The 18,609-nt window shown below is 41.7% G+C and overlaps 1 protein-coding gene across 2 annotated transcripts in view; it reads right to left on the reverse strand.

The window, feature by feature from the left end:
* Positions 1–18,609, reverse strand: part of ythdf2 (YTH N6-methyladenosine RNA binding protein F2) — a 26,413-nt gene continuing 7,804 nt past the window's right edge. The window contains exons 1-6 of one of the 2 annotated variants that reach the window (XM_086049798.1): positions 12,229–12,425; positions 11,971–11,995; positions 8,565–8,644; positions 5,141–6,838; positions 2,404–2,466; positions 1–1,433 (exon numbers count right to left, since the gene is read on the reverse strand). In XM_086049798.1, the coding sequence (XP_085905924.1) occupies positions 1,410–1,433; positions 2,404–2,466; positions 5,141–6,838; positions 8,565–8,644; positions 11,971–11,995; positions 12,229–12,255 (1,917 nt within the window). In that variant the 5' untranslated portion in view covers positions 12,256–12,425 and the 3' untranslated portion in view covers positions 1–1,409. Of the gene's footprint in view, positions 1,434–2,403; positions 2,467–5,140; positions 6,839–8,564; positions 8,645–11,970; positions 11,996–12,228; positions 12,426–18,609 lie in introns of those variants that run through there. The other variant, XM_086049800.1, reaches the window with a different exon arrangement.

The raw sequence follows: 18,609 nt of genomic DNA on the forward strand, positions 1-18,609 counted from the left end.
TCATTTTGTGGAGCATCTTTATTTCTGCCGCAAATAAAAGCCAGTAGTTCTGAAATTGGACTTGGCATGTTTGTTTTTTTGTTGAAACTTCCCGAAAATGCCATTCTGAAGAACAAAACAAAACAATAGAAGCTAATTTTATTAGGGTTGGCTTAGGTAAGCAGTCAAATGGAAAGCGGGGAATGTTGTGGTATTGATACAGTAGGACAGGTTAGTAGAGGAATAAGTGGGGAAAGGTGGTGAAGGTCGTGTTTGGGATGGACGGGTTTAATATATGAAAGACATTCTTCAGTTTAAGAGTTAAACAAGGGGAATCCACACCAGATCTGCTTAATATACCACATTTATTACTTTGGAACTGATTAATAGAAAGAGCGGGGGCAAGGCCACTCGCAACGCTGTCGTTAGAAAAGGGAGAAACAAACAAAAATAAAATAAAGAACAACCCCAAAAAGAAAGCAGCCCATTGCAACAATGAATCAAGCTGTCCAAGGGAAAGAAAAGGCGGGCAAATTAAGTCCAATGAAGGCTGTTAGTTAGCGGGCCCCTTTTAAATGATACTCTTGAGCTTGGCTCAACTTAACGGGTTTTCTTCTGCTGCTGCTTTAACACTCTTGACTTGATTTTGTCATCTCCCTTTACAACATCCGACGCAACTCGCCCCGACGCATGCAAAAACAAATTATAGCTATTCTGTACGTCACCTTCAGGAGAAAGAGCGAGGGATATGACAGTGATCAAGAGGGACAAACCCCCACCCCCAAAAAAACAAAACATAACATGGCAGACATTTTAAGAACATGGTTGTCTGTGACATAGACCTGCTGAAAAGGAGGGGGGAAAAAGTCAGCGCGTCTCCATGTGTCCTCAGAAAACATGATGCAACAATGACACAGGAGAAGTCCCACGTGAACTTGAGTGACCGTTTTAAGCAAATGTGGATGTGACTATTAAAGACCTGCTCTTGGACCATAAAAAAAAAAAAGAAAGAAAAAAAAAAAAAAACCTCATGATGATCCTTTCATTAAAAAAAAAAAAAAAAAAAAAGATAGGGGGAAGAAGCATATGCAGTGGAATGGCAAAACAAGAGTTCACCTAAGGATGCTATGCATTAAGTTGTAGTCCTAGGAATAATAGTTTGTCTCTTTTTTTGTTTTTGTTTTTTTAAACTACGAGTTCCAAGTAAGTCTTTAAAGTCAAAAGAAATCAAGAAAGTCTTCATTGTGTTTTTCTCATCCTTGGTTAATTCTTCAGCCTTCTTCAGTTTTAGGATTTCTTAATAAAGAGACGCGTGGATGTGACGATGCAATGACTGGCTGGGGAGGGGAGGGCAAATAGGTAGGTGGGGGCTCAGGGGCTCGAGGGAGTCGATGGGGGGCTTTGCAGTCTTTTGACAAAAGCACCAACTGTTACTTGATCCGTCCCTGGCGATCCTGCAAGGACAAACAAAACAACTTCAAATGTTGTCCAAACAACGATTTTCAGGAAAAAACCATGCCAAAGATCACACAAAAACTTCAGGTCATACCGACAGCATAAATTGCTGAAGTTGGGCAAAAAACTCCACTGACAAAATTAGGTAAATTTAATAATTTTTCACATATCTGTACTATTGATCAGTCCACACCTGTTATTATTTTTACAAATTGACCAAGTATTTAAAATGGCTTGCTCTCTTTGACAATGTAATGTTCCATGTTTTTTTTTTGTCTCCTGAAAAGTGATGATTTGGATGTACAAGGATTCTGACTGATGCCAAAGCTTTAGTTCACCATCATCATCACTTCAACTCAAGTAAAACGGTCATTTTCATTTGTGCAGGTATTTTGCCAGATTTTGACTTGGCGAAGCAGCACCAGTGTACGTCTGCACTATATGGACGCAGCCGACAGTCGTGGGTCCAAACAGCAAAAAAAAATAAATTCTTTTTTTCTTCTTTTTAAATAAATAAAAGGGGGTGGGGGTCGTAGGGGTTGATCACATTCAGTGAAAGTTTTTTTTCTTCTTTCTAATAAATGGTTTTTTACATTCCATTTTGTTATTACTGTTAATAATAATGGCCATTTTGAGAAGATCATTTATGTTTCTGTTAGGGTTGTTCCGATAACTTCACAGTGAACATGAATATCCCTAAGCATTGTCAGCCATGTTTTTCAATCACAGCTACAGTCTACATTTCTTTAAACAAAATCTTCAATATGGTGAGTAGCTGATAGGGTGGTTAACCTCCTTTAAACCTGAAAGATAGTTACAAATGTTAATCAAGGATTTATGATGGTAACAGTTTGAATACATTTTTTTTTTTTTCCTCAGGGGACAAAAAGTTGAGGATGAGCAGCATCTAGGAACCTTTCCTTTCAACTGTTCTTCTGTTAAAAGTGGAGCATCTGTATATGAATTTACCTGCAGCCTGTAATGACTCCTGTTTGGGTTGTTGGGATATGGCTCACTGCCTTGGACCTCCACCTGCCACAAAAACACACCAAGTGAAAAAACTGACCACTTTGATCATTGGTTCACATTTTAAAACTCGATGCAAAAGAGAAAAGCTTCGCATATAGACTCAATTTGATGAATTTGACCAATAAAAATATATTTTTTAAAACTCACATCAAACGCTCTTCGAAAAACAAAACCTTCTTCTGTGCAAGTTTAGGGCAGGCCAGGAACCACACAATCCTTTTAATCAATTCTTCCCACTTTAACCTTAACATGTTTTCAAATACTTCTCTTTTAGAAAATAATCATGATACAATTTGGGAACTCTTCAAGCATGTTATCAATAAATTCACAATAAACTCAGTAGCATACATCAGTAACACACTGCCTGAATATACCCAAGAAAACTACCAGTAATTCAATGCACTACACAATGATTAACCAGCCACATCTACTAAATGATCTTCATTGAATGTTAAGACTAAATCATCGTTTGTACTGGATGTCATTAGATTGTAGTACTTGAATTGTTCGCGTACAGCAAGCAAATTGTGTTCCTGCGTTTGCTTCAAGGCAGTGTTCACCAGAAAATACAAAGAAATCTTGTTTGCGTTTGAAAACCTAAAGACTGCCTCATATTGTGAATCGTGGCCTTCAGGCACAAAAGAGAAACACTAATAGATACAAGACTCCATTGAGCATTACTTTATGATAACAACATGGTGTCCTAAATCCACAACATGAGGCTACCAGGAAGAAATATTGCAGGATGCCAACAGAGCTACGATGTGAGAACAATGGCACCTTGATTCATGTTAAGTTGATGACAAATGAGTCGCAACATAACCAAAACAATTTCCACAAATATGTTTTTTTTCTTTCATTTTGAGCCTTAAATGAATAGCACAATCGTTTCTGGTTTTCACTTAAGGATAATATTTCAACTTAACCTAACCCATTATGAAACAAGTAGCAGTTTCAAGACACAACCTTTTGAAATTGTGATATCAAAATCTAATATTTTATTTTTAAAAAAAACCTCTAGCATCTGAATGGTTTTTAGCCAAGGTAAAAGTAATGATGTTACTCGTGAAAACCTATGGGGAATGGTACTGAAATAATGCCTGCGCTGAATTAAAATTGAAGAGGCTTCTACAATAAAAACCTTTATCTGTTCCTATCACACTTGTACAAGCGCACATGAATAAAAATGAAGGACAAAACACAATAAGAAAACATCCCTGAGAAAAAACATGCACCCGACAGACTACAAGGGGTCTGCAATTTCCAATGAAGCCCGGCTAATACGGCGGCAACAAAACCTGAATTTCTATCGGGAACAAAGTTGTAAAGTCATAATTACATGTCTTGAATGCACAGACAAAGTCGCAGTCCTCAAGAACTCAGATGTCATTACTCAAGTACACATATTGAGGAGTATGCCAAGTAGGAGGGAGATGAGCCAGAGGTGTGGGTCACCAATCTTGTTCACGTTCTAAAGGACCGCTAATGTTCTGAACTGTTAATAAAGACTGAGAAAATTGGGTAAACTGTCGGGGTGAAATGAGTCAGCATAATTTGAGTACCTCGATTAAAACAAATGTTTGAGGAATTTTTCCTGACGAGTACTCGTGTATTTGGTGTGCCCCATCGGGAAGACAGTCAAAGCAGAATACACTTGACGGTAACCCGTGGTGAGAAGGCCAACTTCAAAATAAACTTTAGCATGTCAACGAATACATGGACATCAATGCCTTGTTATGCTTTTAGTTTGAAGTTGCTCCCGGCAGTGCGTGGTGGTGCTGCAGCAGCTGTTAATGACTCGTCTTCCCGACATTAGTTGGGGCCATCTTATATTGCCGTCACAAACTGTTGCACACCAATATCAACACGACGACGTCAACCTAAGGTCATGTTCAATCGCTATTTAATTGCTTTTTTAGCTGGCAAAATCGCTGCTGTGGGTCTGACGACACTTCGTCTCATAGCCCAAAATTTCATTGTTCCTAGAGAAGAAAACCATTTACTACTATGCAGTTTAAATGTAAGTTGAAAAAAAAAAGATTGAATGCAGCATTAAAATGTTCATAATTGTCTACAATAAAATATCTGATACCAAAACTATTTCAAACTCATCTTACAGTATTACTACCCTTAACAGCAAACCGATTAGAGATTTGATTTAGAAAAAAAATGTGCGTGTACATACTGTGAAAACGCTCCATAACTTTCACGAACAACCCAGGCTAAACTTACAGACATACAAAGCTCATATCTCAGTGCAACATACTTTTGAAGTCACCAATTACTACTTTTAAGGCTTTGGATCCATCTTGTGGCATCTAAGAGCACTATAGAATGGCCCAAAAAAAAAATGGGAATAGGTGAGTTTTTCAGCAGATAGCTGAGAATAGGTTACACCAAAAAAAAAAATCAGCCAGCCCTCAATGAGTGAACAAGCGTGGTTTCACTTACGTTAATTTAAAAGACAAATTAAAAATAGATAAATTAATAAATAATTGAGTAACCTAATTTAATTTACCCACTGATTGGACTCTATAATAATGAATGACTGCTCCAACCGTTGATGAGTATTGTTTAGCTGTTGCTAGGTAACATGCTACACCTGCACACACCCGCTTCTAATATCCAAGCTTCAACATAAGTTCAAGTTTCAGTGCTTTCCAGGGGTCAACATTACCTTTTTCACACACTCCTCCTCCTCCTGACGCTTCTCGTAGTGCGAAAAGTCGTCAAAGATGGAGGTGGTGTGTTTGTAGCCGGCGATGATCTTGAGCACCTGCCGGGCCTTGTCCAGCGGCACCTCCTGCGTGTCCCGAGAGTTGGTCACCGGCTTGTTCTCGTTGTTCTCTAGCCGGATGTGTCTCAGCTGACTGTTGGGAACGTCTTTGACAAAGATCCAACGCACGTCAAAGCGCCCCTTCCACTTGTCCTGCGACCACACGCCGGCGGACGTGTTGTAGTCCACGGCCGAGCGCATCTCGGCCACGCCGCAGAAGTGCCCGCTGCCGTTGACGCTGAACAGGAGGTAGAGCGGCCCCTTGGCGCCCAGCGAGCGGTAGGCGGCGTCCAGCCTCTTGTTGCCGTGCTCCGTACTGCACCAGATGTTGTACTTGATGGAGCGGTGGATGTCGTCCTCCGAGTAGCTTTTGATGATGAACACGCGGCCCTGCTTGGGGTTCCAGTCAAAGTCCTTGGGGTTGTAGTTGTTGACCATACGCAACTTCTCTAAGACTGGGTGGGGCTCGGATGACACCCCAGGCACCATGCCCACCCCAGAGGAGGCGGGAGGCGACTGGCCCGCACCGGACCCGCCGCCGTCCCCGAATCCGTTGGCCCGGTTCCGCGGGGGCACCCAGCGGGTAGGCTGGGTGGCCTGCTGCTGTTGACTCGGCGGTGGCGGGGGGCCCTGGGAGAGAGGCGGCTGCTGCATTTGAGCCATGCCGGGCTGCCCGCTGGGCGGGAGCTGATGCTGGCCCATCTGGGAAACCGGGGGTACCAGCTGTCCGTTGCTGAGGGGCATCTGTGGGTTCCCTGCCGCCGTACTTCCAGGCTGGGGGGACGCCTGATTGGGTTGCTGCCCATTGCTGGGAATCGGGGGCACGTGCTGAGGCGTGACCGATTTGGGAACGGGGCCCTTGTTGTCCCACGTGCCGATGTCCATGTTGTGTTTAATGGGCGGAGGCGGCAAATTGGCCCCGGCCATGCCACCCTTGGTTTTCAGCTTGGGCTGAGGCTTGGCAGGCTTGCTGGCGATGTCCGCCCAGGAGGCAGGCTTGGCCGGGGCGATCGAGACGGGGGGCATGCTGGGGGGTCCTACAGAGGACACGGGGCCCAGAGACCCCCCTCCTGGCAAGCCAGAGCCAACCACCTTAGGAGCCATGTCCCCGTTGCCTCCAGGAGATGCGCCCCCGATCTTTAAGCCGGCCATGCCCTGGTCCAGGCTGTTCATACCGGGCGCCTTGTTTAGGGGTTCATTGGCAGCAGGCGCAAAGGGGGACTGTCCGTCAATCATGGCCCCTCCCAGGGAGCTGGGAGCATACGCGTAGCTGCTGCTATAGCCGGAGCTCTGCGGCGTGCCCGACTGTCCCTGAGAGCTGCTGTTCCCCCACGCCGAGAAGTCGATGCCGCTGGGGAAGAAGTTGAAGCCGTGCTGGCCCAAGAAGGGGTTGCTTCCCAAGGGGCCCGGCTGCCCGAACATGGCATCTGGGAGGTAGTGGGGCTCCCCGTTGCTTAGCTGTCCATAGGAGGCCAGGTAAGGCATAGGAGGGTCCCCGCCGGTAGACCATGCTGCCTCGTTTAGGGAGTAGGAAAATCCTATGGAGGGGCTGTAATAGCTGGGCATGTAGGAGTCCGACATGGCCGTATAGGCATTGCTCTACAGGGAGAAACAAGGTGCTTTAGTCAGAGCAACATTTCATTTCATTTCATTTCATTTCATTTGCTGCTGTGTCGGGACTTGCTGCACAAATCAAATCTATCTACGATACTAGTGAAATTCATAGTACTACTACAGATAAATACTAAGAACCACGCGCAATGCTGCTTTTTTTTCCCACAACAGTTCACAACTACAGCAAAGACACAGTTTAAGATATAAATAATCTAAAGACAATAAAAGTAATATAATCCAAACCTGATAATTAAGCGCATATTTAGAATGCAAAGGTGATTAATAAGCATTAATGTCAATTAAATGAGTCTCCAACCGACCCATTCGTTACCTGCAAATAAAAACTTCAGCCTGTTCCTTAAATCGCCTCATTTAACGGTTTAATGCTGCAAGGTTCTGGAAAGTCCAAAAAAACTCCAACTCAAACCTTCCAGTCAATAGTGAAGGAAAAAATGTTTTACCAATCTGACAACCTAGATAAGCACATAATTTACCATGAACTGTAGCTGTGGGAATATCGTATTGCCATACATCAATTATCGAAATGTATATAATGAAGAAGAATGTAGAAGCAGCGGTCTTGTTAAAATGACATTTTAATGCTTGTTTTTGATTTGATGGCGGCACTTGCACCTTATCTTGAAAAGATACAGTATATTGCGCTAAATATTTTGTCTCAACGGGTATGCCATCAGTTTAATTCCCTCCCTGACCCCACTGAAATGAATGGAAATGCCATCAAGCCAGTACAGCCCCCTAAACTAACACCAACAAAAAATGATATAGCACGTTGTTAATGACCAAAACACCACTTGAAAAAATTGTCGTTTATAAAAATAATGAATGTAAAGACAAACAAATTAAGCATGATTATTTCATGCTTTAATACAATGTGGTTCATTCTGATGTGTGTGCGCGCCTTGGCAACCAAGGAGCAGTATAATACAGATAGCATAGACTTGATGGCGTTAACAGGAACACCATTCCAACTAAGATCCAGTAATAGCCTTTTTCACAGAGGAGATAATTCAGATGCCAGTGAGTATTGTAATATTGTCTGTCTACATGTGTTGCTGCACCACCGTTTGTGTTTAAATATCTGTTTCTTATAGGATTATTTATAACTACCATGACATTGATGCTGGTTTTGTTAACATATGTCTATGACAATTTGCATTGTATGTCAGCTTTGAGCTGGCGGACTTTTGGAAGACAATTATTTGGTTTGGTTAAATACAAAACATTGAAGCTTTCCGGTAAACTTCACCTGGGAGCAACAATAAACAGCTTGCAGCAAGCACTTGGCCTCTTATTCGGAATAATTATTTACTATATGCCAAACCGCTGCTTGTTTTTAAGATCAATGCCACCATCAAGTACTTTTATCGCAAATTTTCTGCTTGTAACTCAGAAGACACAAGAAAAAGGAAAAATCAGACGGGCGGCAGAGCAGATCTCGAAAAATGGGAGGGGAAGGGGCGAAGTGGGGCCAGTCCTAAACTAAATTATTACTAATTGAGGAAAAGCAGCAGTTCAGAAACTCTTTTGACGTTTTACATTTGCAACAGGAACTTCCATTGTTGTAGCATCAGCTTGCCACATGCGAGTTGGACGTGAAGTTGGATTACCAGGAGCTACCCAATGCTCTTTTCCAAGTACTCAAGTTTCTTAAATGAGCTATCAAGTCTCAACAAGGAGCGACAACGCTTACCTGTCTGGCCTGGGTGTTCAGATAAGGCTCAAACTCATCATCATTCAAGGAATCCTTTTGGGTCACAGCTCCGTTTTGCACTGCAAATAAAACAGGTAAATATCAACATTTAAGACTAAGTAATGTGGTTAATATCGGCATTAGCAAAGCGACACAATCGGAATGAATTATGGCACCTGAAGTAGGGGGGGGAAAGAAAACATGGAATTTTTATCATCAGATGGGCATTAGGCATCCTCCAAAAATGGATAACGATCAGATTCATATTTGATATATTGACAATGTGATTGCATTCCAAACACGTGGATTGGATATACACCTTTGACCACAGTTTGGCATCATCGAAATACACAAGAGTGCCGCATAGTATACAACATGCATCTATCTAAACAACACAAATACACCTTAAAAACATTCTGTCAATAGAAATTACAGTAAAAGTAGGGGTCATTACATATGATCTAAATACAAAACAGTACAGGTATTCATCATTCAATGGCTTTTACGACCTTTTAAGGACCCACGGGAAAACTGTTATACCAACATACCAAGTAGTAGCTTCATGAAATATCATTTAATGCTTCATATAAACAGCTAATTAATGCTAATTTTGTACAAACATTACTGCAATATATTTTTGAATTACAGTAAATGACTGACATTAAATCATAATCAACACTTTGCACAAACATTACTGCAATATATTTTTGACTTACCACATATCAACATTCAGCATCTTAATTTTCAGACTATTTAGTCTTCTTGCTTTGATTAGCACGGTCCTACATGAAGCCTTTTTGGGCGGTGGCCCTATTGGGTTGGGCCACCATGAGCCATGTTGTGGTGGCCCTGCCAAAACCGACAGTGGTCATGTATATTCATGATATAATACGATAAGGTTCAATGAGTATTTCATATGAGGGCCTTAATAATGCATTATTTATGCCTTAAGAAAGTACTACGTATGTGTGGTTACTTTTTTTCTTGCATGTGTACGTTTTTTTTTTTAATGTAGATTCAATCTAAGTGAAGATATGACATTTTCTGATCGTTATATGATGTTCAATGCATTTCTTATGCAATACTCCTACAATTTAAGGTAAGCTATATTCAAGACTTTTTAATTCCATTTGAAATTAAATTTCCTACCAATTTCACAATGCTCCCAATGCGCCATGCTTTCCAAAGTTGCTACAATCCATAAATGACGTGCATCTGCTCACAAGAGTCCAGACCAACACCGCTATCGCGTTTACGTGATGTTTCCACGATTCATTCAGTAAATACGTTTTTGGAGAATGTTATTTTAATTTTGGAGACTACTAACAATCACAAAATCCTAAAAAATCCAGGGCAAAATTATGTAATTTCAGCTGCGGAAAAACATTGTGGACAAGCAAAAGCGGTTACAGTGTATTCTATTTCCCGATTCTTTGTTTTATTTGTTTTGTTAAATATATGTAGTCTGCTCATCCCAAACTGCTGTTATCGATAAGTTTATTGCAAGAAAAAAATATATATAATTCTATTGCGGTGAAGCGTTCTTCATATACCGTATACTATAGGTGTCAAACTCATGACCCAGGGGCCAGATCCGCCCGCCACATCATTTTGTGTCCCGTGAAAGCAAATTATGAGTATCGCATTTGTCTCTTGCTACAATACCAAAATTGCAAATTACCTTCACTTTTAAAAACATTGAGATATTGTAAGCATTTTTTTGTGTTAGCACTCCCCCTTCTAAAATGAATGTAATATTTTTTTCACAAACAATTTTTACTGGCTTCTAATTTCAAAACTAGTTACTCATACATTTTTTGTGTGTATGTAGTATGAGGTGATAACATTTTTATTTGTGTTGACAGTCACAACGGTCCTCCACGACATGGCCTGTGACAAAAACGCTTCTCTGCCTCCTATAGTCTGGGAGAATATCGAGTGACAGCAGGGGCAAGTCGCACAGAGTATAAAAGGCTGCAAAGGTTTAGCCAGGAAATCAACGGTGTACCAGCAATTGAGTCCGGTGACAATTGAGTCCAACGCATTTCTGAAGGGGGGAAAAATTGAGCAAACAGACAGCGAAATGAAACAATCAGCGACGAGCGGACGTGATGCCAGGAAAATAAATTAATAAACCTTTTTAGGAATCAATACTTCAAGTGCTGTCAGCTGCTGGGATTTTAATGACTATGTGCTACTGGTTATTTAAAAGTGATTGAACGTTGAGTGATATTTAACTATCGTCTCTCTCGTGCGCCATTTTGAATGTTATGAGGATGGACTTCCGCCGCCGATGCTCACGAAGAATACGTCACAGCAAATAAACGAATTTGATTTCACAGTTCATTTTGAACTGGGGCCGAGCCACGATGGACGGCGGACTTTCCAGAGCTTGCCAGCCTAGGAAAAATTGTGCCGGTTGGATTCCGCACATCTCATTTCCGTCAAGCATAAACTTAGATTTAGACTTTTTATGGCTCTCTGGAACCCTGGTATGGTAGGATTTAACCTCTGATGTAAAAAAAAAAAAAAAAAAAAAAAAGTGTGCAGCGCAGTAAATCAATGATGTTTGGTCCATTTCAGTGGATAAAACTGAAAATATTGAATATTAAATTTGAAAAAAAAAAAACAATAACATGCTGTTTTTATCTTATTTAGGAAATTTCTACTGGCCGTGTCGGGCCATCCAAGTTCAAGTAGTGGTCCCGGGCTACCAAGCCACTGTTAATGTTGAACTGATTAGGTTTAAATGTCTTGATTTCTCCCCAATAGTGCCTTTGTTTGTACTTAATTTGTTAGTCGTTTCTGTTTTACAAATAAGAATGTATGCGTCTGAATAGTGCTGCTGTATATTCAAATTTCCCTCGAGGGATGAATAAAATACCATTTCATTTATCTTTCCATCTAAAGTTCCACTTGATGACCATGTCTGGAAGACGTGTCATTCGGGGTTAACCTAGCAACCAGCTAGCGGCTAGCAGGCTAAGCAAACAAGTGTCACGAATGAGCGCCAAGGCTGCTTTCCACATGAACTTCACCTAGCCGGCGAGCTACCAGATAGTCTCCCGGACATTTTCAAACAACCTCAATGTCTTAAAAGTGAGCTACGGGATCGGGGACGTGTGGTAGACTATTCCCTCGCACACGTGTCATCGCGATACAAAGCGAGTTAGCGAGGAAAAGGGGGGGATCCAGATGGGGGCATCATGTAACCAACTTTCGGGGCTAAACGTGGGAAACCCGCGTTACACTCGACTCACCGCAGGCCTCATTTCGCACTCCCGACGTACATGACAGGCGTGTTGGGACGAGAATCAGGCGCTACGGCGCTTCAAAGCGACCAGCACACGTTAACCCGAGCTTTCAAGTGGCAAATAAGTGATCGGAAAGGAGGGCAGGCTCTTACCTTTATTTGCTTGGCCTTTCGGTCTCTGGATTGGGTCCAGGTGATTCATGAAGGTTTGATTTATGAGAAAAAAGGAAGGGGAAAAATTGATGAAGAGATACGAGGTTGAGCAGTCAGTTCCGTTTAGCAGGTGGTCAAGGCCTACTGCTGCACTACTTAGCCACAGCCGCTTTTTGCCTCTCGAAGCTAAGCTATCACTCGCTAGCCGTAGCTGCCGCGCGATGCTGACAATTTGCTTCAGAAAATACCTCTCGTTACCTGGTCGAGGAGGCTGCTGGCTGACATGTCTTTTTATCCCCCCGGCAGACTGCCTAAGTATATTACGAGCGGCAGGCTGGCGAAATTCGCGTAGCGACGGGTGAAATGTTGAGCCGAGCGCCCCTATCTCCCTACACAGCCTGCTTGGTGTCTACACAATGGCGGGCTGCACTTTGCTTGACAGACTTCTCAACATGGCTGGGCGGCCTCGTCAGCCTCGAGATGACGTTGAGAGACAGCGGGCGAGCGCCGCCTACAGTCGCGGAGGGACTAGTACAGTAGGGGCCTTCACGCCAAGATTGCCTCTTTGGGAAGATTCTGGAAATTAATAATACATATTATATTGTACTGTATTTGACATATTTTTGTGTATCATTTTAAAATGTCAAACAAAATAAAAGAATATCCCCTCATTTAATACTTAAATAATGCATAACCCCTACAAAATCTAACTGCGTCTCAAGTAAAGGGCTATCCTATTACAGTAAGAGGTTGAAAAAAAATGGAAGGATCCTGGATACAAATACCAAATAGGTTTGGAGCACCACCTAAAGTGGGCTTTTTCTCTTGTCCCTCCCTCCCTCCCTCGATCCCATTCCCTCGAGCTTGCATATCAACTATAACAGATTGAGGTTTTTTTTCTGGTATGATTTTGTTGATATGGTTTCCTTGTAATTGTTAAAATACTGTAGTGTGTTTTATCACAGATATATTCTAACTAGTGGTATAATGTGGGACTGACCCAAATTTAATTTGATAACATTTTAATATAAATGTCTACAAATGAGTGTTGGTAATGACCGGAAAATATCTGCTCTGATCCTCATTATTCATTTTTCATACAATATGAATGATATGGAAATAATTGAAATAATAATAAAATTATAATAGTAGTATAACAACATTGAAAAACGCGATGTATATTATATATACATACAGTATATATTATATAATGTATTTCTTACAAAATTGTACTAAACTTCATATATATGTCAAATGAAGTTTGTGGGGCTGTTGTTTTTGGGTTCTATTCATTTAAAAGCCAACCACTTCATTAGGTACACCAAAGAGAATATTTCTTGTAACGGCGCGCCCTTGCCACAAGGTGGAACACTACTATTATTGATTGGTAGTACTGCATGTCATGACGGGGAACTTCCTTCTGTTATGCATTATTGACGAGTTTGTATCCAGGCACCATAATCAATATATATATATATATATATATATATATATATATATATATATATATATATATATATATATATATATATATATATATATATATATACACGTTACATATATATATATATATATACATATATATACACATATACATATATACATATATATACACATATATATAAATACATATATATATATATATATATATATATATATATATATATATACATATATAATTGTTGTTAATGTTACCCACTTCGTAGCTTCTGTTAAGCACTGCTCGAGGCCGAAGATCGGTCAGATGGCATGTGACTAAATTGCACCTAAGAACACATGACACGGGCCAGGAATAACCTTACTCTTAGAGTCACACAAACACACACTTCAATCCCCCTCCTGCAGGGGTGAACAAGCGTCCATGTTTGAAAATTATGTTGTACAACAGGTGGGGCTATTGGTTTTGTTTTGGAAAAAAAGTGCAACAAATTATAGGCAGTGAGATAGTACTGCTGCAAGGTAGCAGCAGCAAGACATTTGGACTTGTGAACATGCTTTGAAGAACAAGCACAGCATGCATGTATCATATTCATCCTTTCAACTCTCAATCACTTTTGAGCACTTGACTTGTCCTCTCCCCCCAGAGGGCAGCTGCCTGCCTGCCTGTTGCGGAGGGGGACAGGTGGCGTTACCCGTAGAAGAGCGGGCTCGCCACCAGCCAATAAAAATAACTGCAGGGCTCCATGATGTCACCCATGAGCAAACCATAGTTACGGATATAAATTATATATATTTTTTATGTTCATACTTGCATAGCATCGTTGCCTCTAATAGACAACGTGGCCCAACTAGTCATGGGGTTCGTTATTAGCACACTGAGCGATGTGACTGAACAGTCACCAAGTGTGTCGGGTTCTGCAACTAGTTTTCATGAGTTGCCAACAGTCTGCAACTAGTTTTCCTGCGTTTCAAAATTTGAATCGCAGGTAATTGGCAATGCCAAACAAAAATGCCATGTTATATTAAATGATCTTTCATTACATACCAAGACACATCATAACCACAGACATGCATTTACAACATACATGAAACGGTAATCATTTATTTCCAACAACCTTTTGTCTTCATTTCATAGCTTGTGTCTTGGCCGTGTGGCTTCCTGTTAATGTGTCTGAAATTACAGTGGTGCCTTGCAATATGAGTGCCTTATAGTGCCTTAGATATGAGTCCTTTGGATGATTTTTTGCTTTGAACACAAATGGTGAAGGAAACCATGGAGAAAGACAGAGTAACAGTACTCACACTCCTATACTCTTCCTTATCCTTTGTAAAGAATGAGTAATATTAGTGCCATACTGATGAGCTGAGAGGACTTGACACATCTCAGTGAACAGGATATTTGTCTCTCTGTCTTATGTCTCATGAGTCATATTCAAATTATCTGATTATCTACAAACAATGGCAGTATTATCCCACTATGGGTCTGAAAGCATAAGCGAAGAAACACCAGGGGGTCTATCTTTGTGCCCATCGTAAATCCTGCTCGGCATGTGGAGTATTTCTGGGCAGAGGCAAGTTAGGCCCAATTTCACAGATAAGGGCATGCAATAGGGAAGGCTGCGCCACTGTGGGAGTAGTCACTGCAAACTTCAATCACAGCCTATCAAAGCGGGTCCTTTCATTCCCATGAAATGCAATAGTCACACACTACAGTCTTCACATGGCAGAAGCACTTGCAGGCCGCCCCCCCATCCCTGATCGTTCATGTCGCTACCCCGCCGATAGTGATACGTCTGACATCTACCACGAATGTTCACGGAGCTCAGAATCTGGAATCTGTCTCTATGTGCCCTGATCAAATTCACCAAAATCGACCAACTGCGCTCGTATTTAGATATAGCCTTAGACCAACTTTCTGCACTCCAAGGACACACCTTTGCTCTGCCGAAATGCCGAGCTTGGCTGAGACCGACCTGCCAAATTACCGAAGACGAGCAGCAAACCTTGCGCTGATAAATACTCCGCCGGATACGCCGGTATTTGCGCCACGGCGCCGATGAGCTGTTGACAAAAATAGAACCCAATATCATTTACAACTTTGATGCGTCACTTTTACACGATCTATGCATTAAAAAAAATTGTTGCCTGGCAATTGGTGCCCAGCTTCTTTTGTCAAAAAAGGCTTCAGAATGTCCTGCACTCGTGCAACGGGTGTCTGGAAAATCGTGCATGTGATAGATGGCTTTTTATATAGGACAATCTGCATTGTGTTTTCACCCAGAATTGGAGTCACTTTTCCGAGCATCGTTCTGTTTTTGCGGCCACATCTGCCGACCAGCGATTGCATTGAGCGGACCGGACAGACAGCTTTGGCCACTCGCATCCTCAGCCAGTTTCCAGAGAGCGTGTGCAAACTAAAGCCGGAGTCTGATCTCACTGCCATACCTAGCATTCTGAGGCCACAACACCATGCTGCCCATGTGGAACCCGAGCTGTCGTAAATCTTCCCTCTTTGACCATGTGACATGCCGAATTTGTGATTTCACCCTCCGTCAACCCCCCCTTCGAACCCCCGGCACACTGAGCACAAATGTCAGGCAGGAGGGTGACAATTCCACATGGTCGATTGCTCTTTCTGTGCATGTCGTCCATGCGCCTGGATATGTTCCCCCTGGCCATGTAGCCATGATATCCTGGTGTGCGTTTGTGTGAATTTGCAATTGTGTGCGTGCATAACTGGAGCGACCCAACTCCGCTTTGGCGGCGGGACACTTTCAGTAAGGAGATGTCAGGAATGTGGCACTTGTCAGCCTCCCCGAGGATGCTGTTAATTCACATTCTGTCCGTTTCAAAGCGTTAGCCTTTAATAAACTGCAAGCATTCAGGGTATTTAAATAGGACTGTTTGCTTTGAATCCCCTAGCTCCTTTTCCTCACAAAGAGCACTAGAAAAAATTGCAATCATTTTTGCATTATTGTCTCCAGACGTGGCCATTCCACTTATGTGACGGACCAGTCCGTCTATCCGCCGATGACGGAGGCCCATTTTCTAGGCGATAAACAATAGACGGGAACCTTAAAATAATAAACAGATTAAGCATTGTCGAAAGCCCATTCAAAACCTGAACATCAGAACTGTGGGGTAGACATGACGCTGTTCACAGAGCAACTTCACAATAACCACAAAAAGCTGGTCAGTATCAGCCCCATCTGTCTGTCCTATCAAATAAAGGGCAATGAGAATTAGAAACAAAAACTAGAAAACTTACTCCTGGGCTCTAGACTGAGACCAATTTGAGTGCCTAGGCACCCTAACTTCTCAATGGTACGCCTAAAAAAATTAGGGATCGCATCAGTGCAACTAGCGGTTCAAGGGCTGGGGGAGGATGCTATTAGTGACTCTCAATATCTTTGTACCAAATGTTTAATACTTGCTTGAGTGCAATTTTTATGAACAAAGTATGTTATACTTATATTTTTATCAATGATATTTTATTTATTGACATTTCATTGCCAAAGTTCAATATTCTTGAGAATAAAAGGTTAATTGCCTCAAAAAAGGGTACACTCAGTTTAAGATGCTTCATCATAATATCAGCAGCATAAAAAAACAACATCAACGATAGTGTTCATGATAGTTTTATGGAAAGTATATTGTTTTAGTAAATGCGTTATTGGGAGAGGCCTAGTTGAGTGCCGGGCGCTTGTCAGATATAGAGTAGAAATAGCTACGGATTATAAGAACAACAATCTCTTAAATAATAAGTTAAGGTCCCTGGCCCGATATGTTCAAAAGTCATACCCAACACACTGACACAGATATTTTAAGCAGCAATATTTTTGAGTAAGTTACCCTTCTTGTAGAATTGTGATTCAAATACATAACTTTATTATGACCAGATTGTTAACTATTTACCAGTCAATAATCGCCTAAAAAGACAGGCAGCAATTTTGTTTGGAAAAAAAAAAAAAAGTGAACCTATAAAACCGTGGTGTTGGATGTGATGCAGTGGAAAATTCGGGGGCACCTAACTTGTGCTGGTGCATCGAAGAAGAAAAGTTGGATGTACCAGTGCAACCAGTGCAAAAAGTTAGTCTCAAGCCCTGTAGTAAAATAGAACCAGTTCAGTAACACAAAGCAGAACCAACACATTTTCTCAGTCAACCATATGGCTATAACACAGCTATCTTCTGACTTTAGCGGTAGTCACAGATCCGTAAGAGAGGTGCGGCACTGCCTGCGTGTAAGAGTATTCCACAATGCCGGGTCATCGATGTGACGTTTAACCCCTGACGCTCACTTCTACGTCCCTTTGTGTTAAAAGTAACTAGGACAGTTTTTATAACTTGTGTGGGGGAGATGCATACAGTTGCAGCAATATCCTGTGTCTGTGAAAATGACACAGGCGATCTGAGCGGATGTTCCGTTACGGTTCTTCTGCAGTAACTTTGAGAGATCTCTGTGTGAAAGAGACTTATGACAAAACTCTGCAGTACATAATCCTTTAGCTTTCTTTTATTGCTGCCTTAGCCATATTGTACTGAGCTGCCAGGAAACTAGTTGCCATAATTTATATTTTCAGTTCCATGGTCGTCATCACACTTTTCCTTCTTTCTATTATATGCTTAAATATAAGAAGAATAAAAAAAAAACAATTATATTCTTCATTAAATGCATGTAGTTTGTAATTAACATGGACCCCATCCTTGGGAAAAGACACCATTCCTCTTAAATGCACGTTATACTTAAATTACGCAATGCAATTACAGTTACATACTTCTGTAGTTTTTTTTATTCAAGCCCCTGACTTCCCAATGTCCAGCGTGTCCGTCTATGTGGACAATGGGGAAGTTGTCTTGGGAAGGAAATACCCGCACACTTGCACATCACGGAGGATTTATCACCAACATTTGTGTATAACCATGAGAGAGGCCAGACCCGTCCATATGCGGTGGCCCCGCATGTGTGTGCGCGTGTGTGTTTCCGATGACACTGCGGAGATGATTTTGAACAGCTGAAATGAGTTTGTGTGGAAGCAGGCAGCTGTACATCTCTGTCTTGGACATATATGCACACACACACTCACTCACACACACACAAAACAGCAGTGGAATCCCAAGGTCTGACCCCCTTGAGACTAAGCCAGACTGAGACCTTAATAAAGGCCTTGTTGTTTCAGGAGCTAGCTGTTCGGTTTCG

Source organism: Filicampus tigris, chromosome 13 (assembly GCF_054856515.1).
Source record: "Filicampus tigris isolate MCC_2025a chromosome 13, RoL_Ftig_1.0, whole genome shotgun sequence".
Taxonomy (NCBI): domain Eukaryota; kingdom Metazoa; phylum Chordata; class Actinopteri; order Syngnathiformes; family Syngnathidae; genus Filicampus; species Filicampus tigris.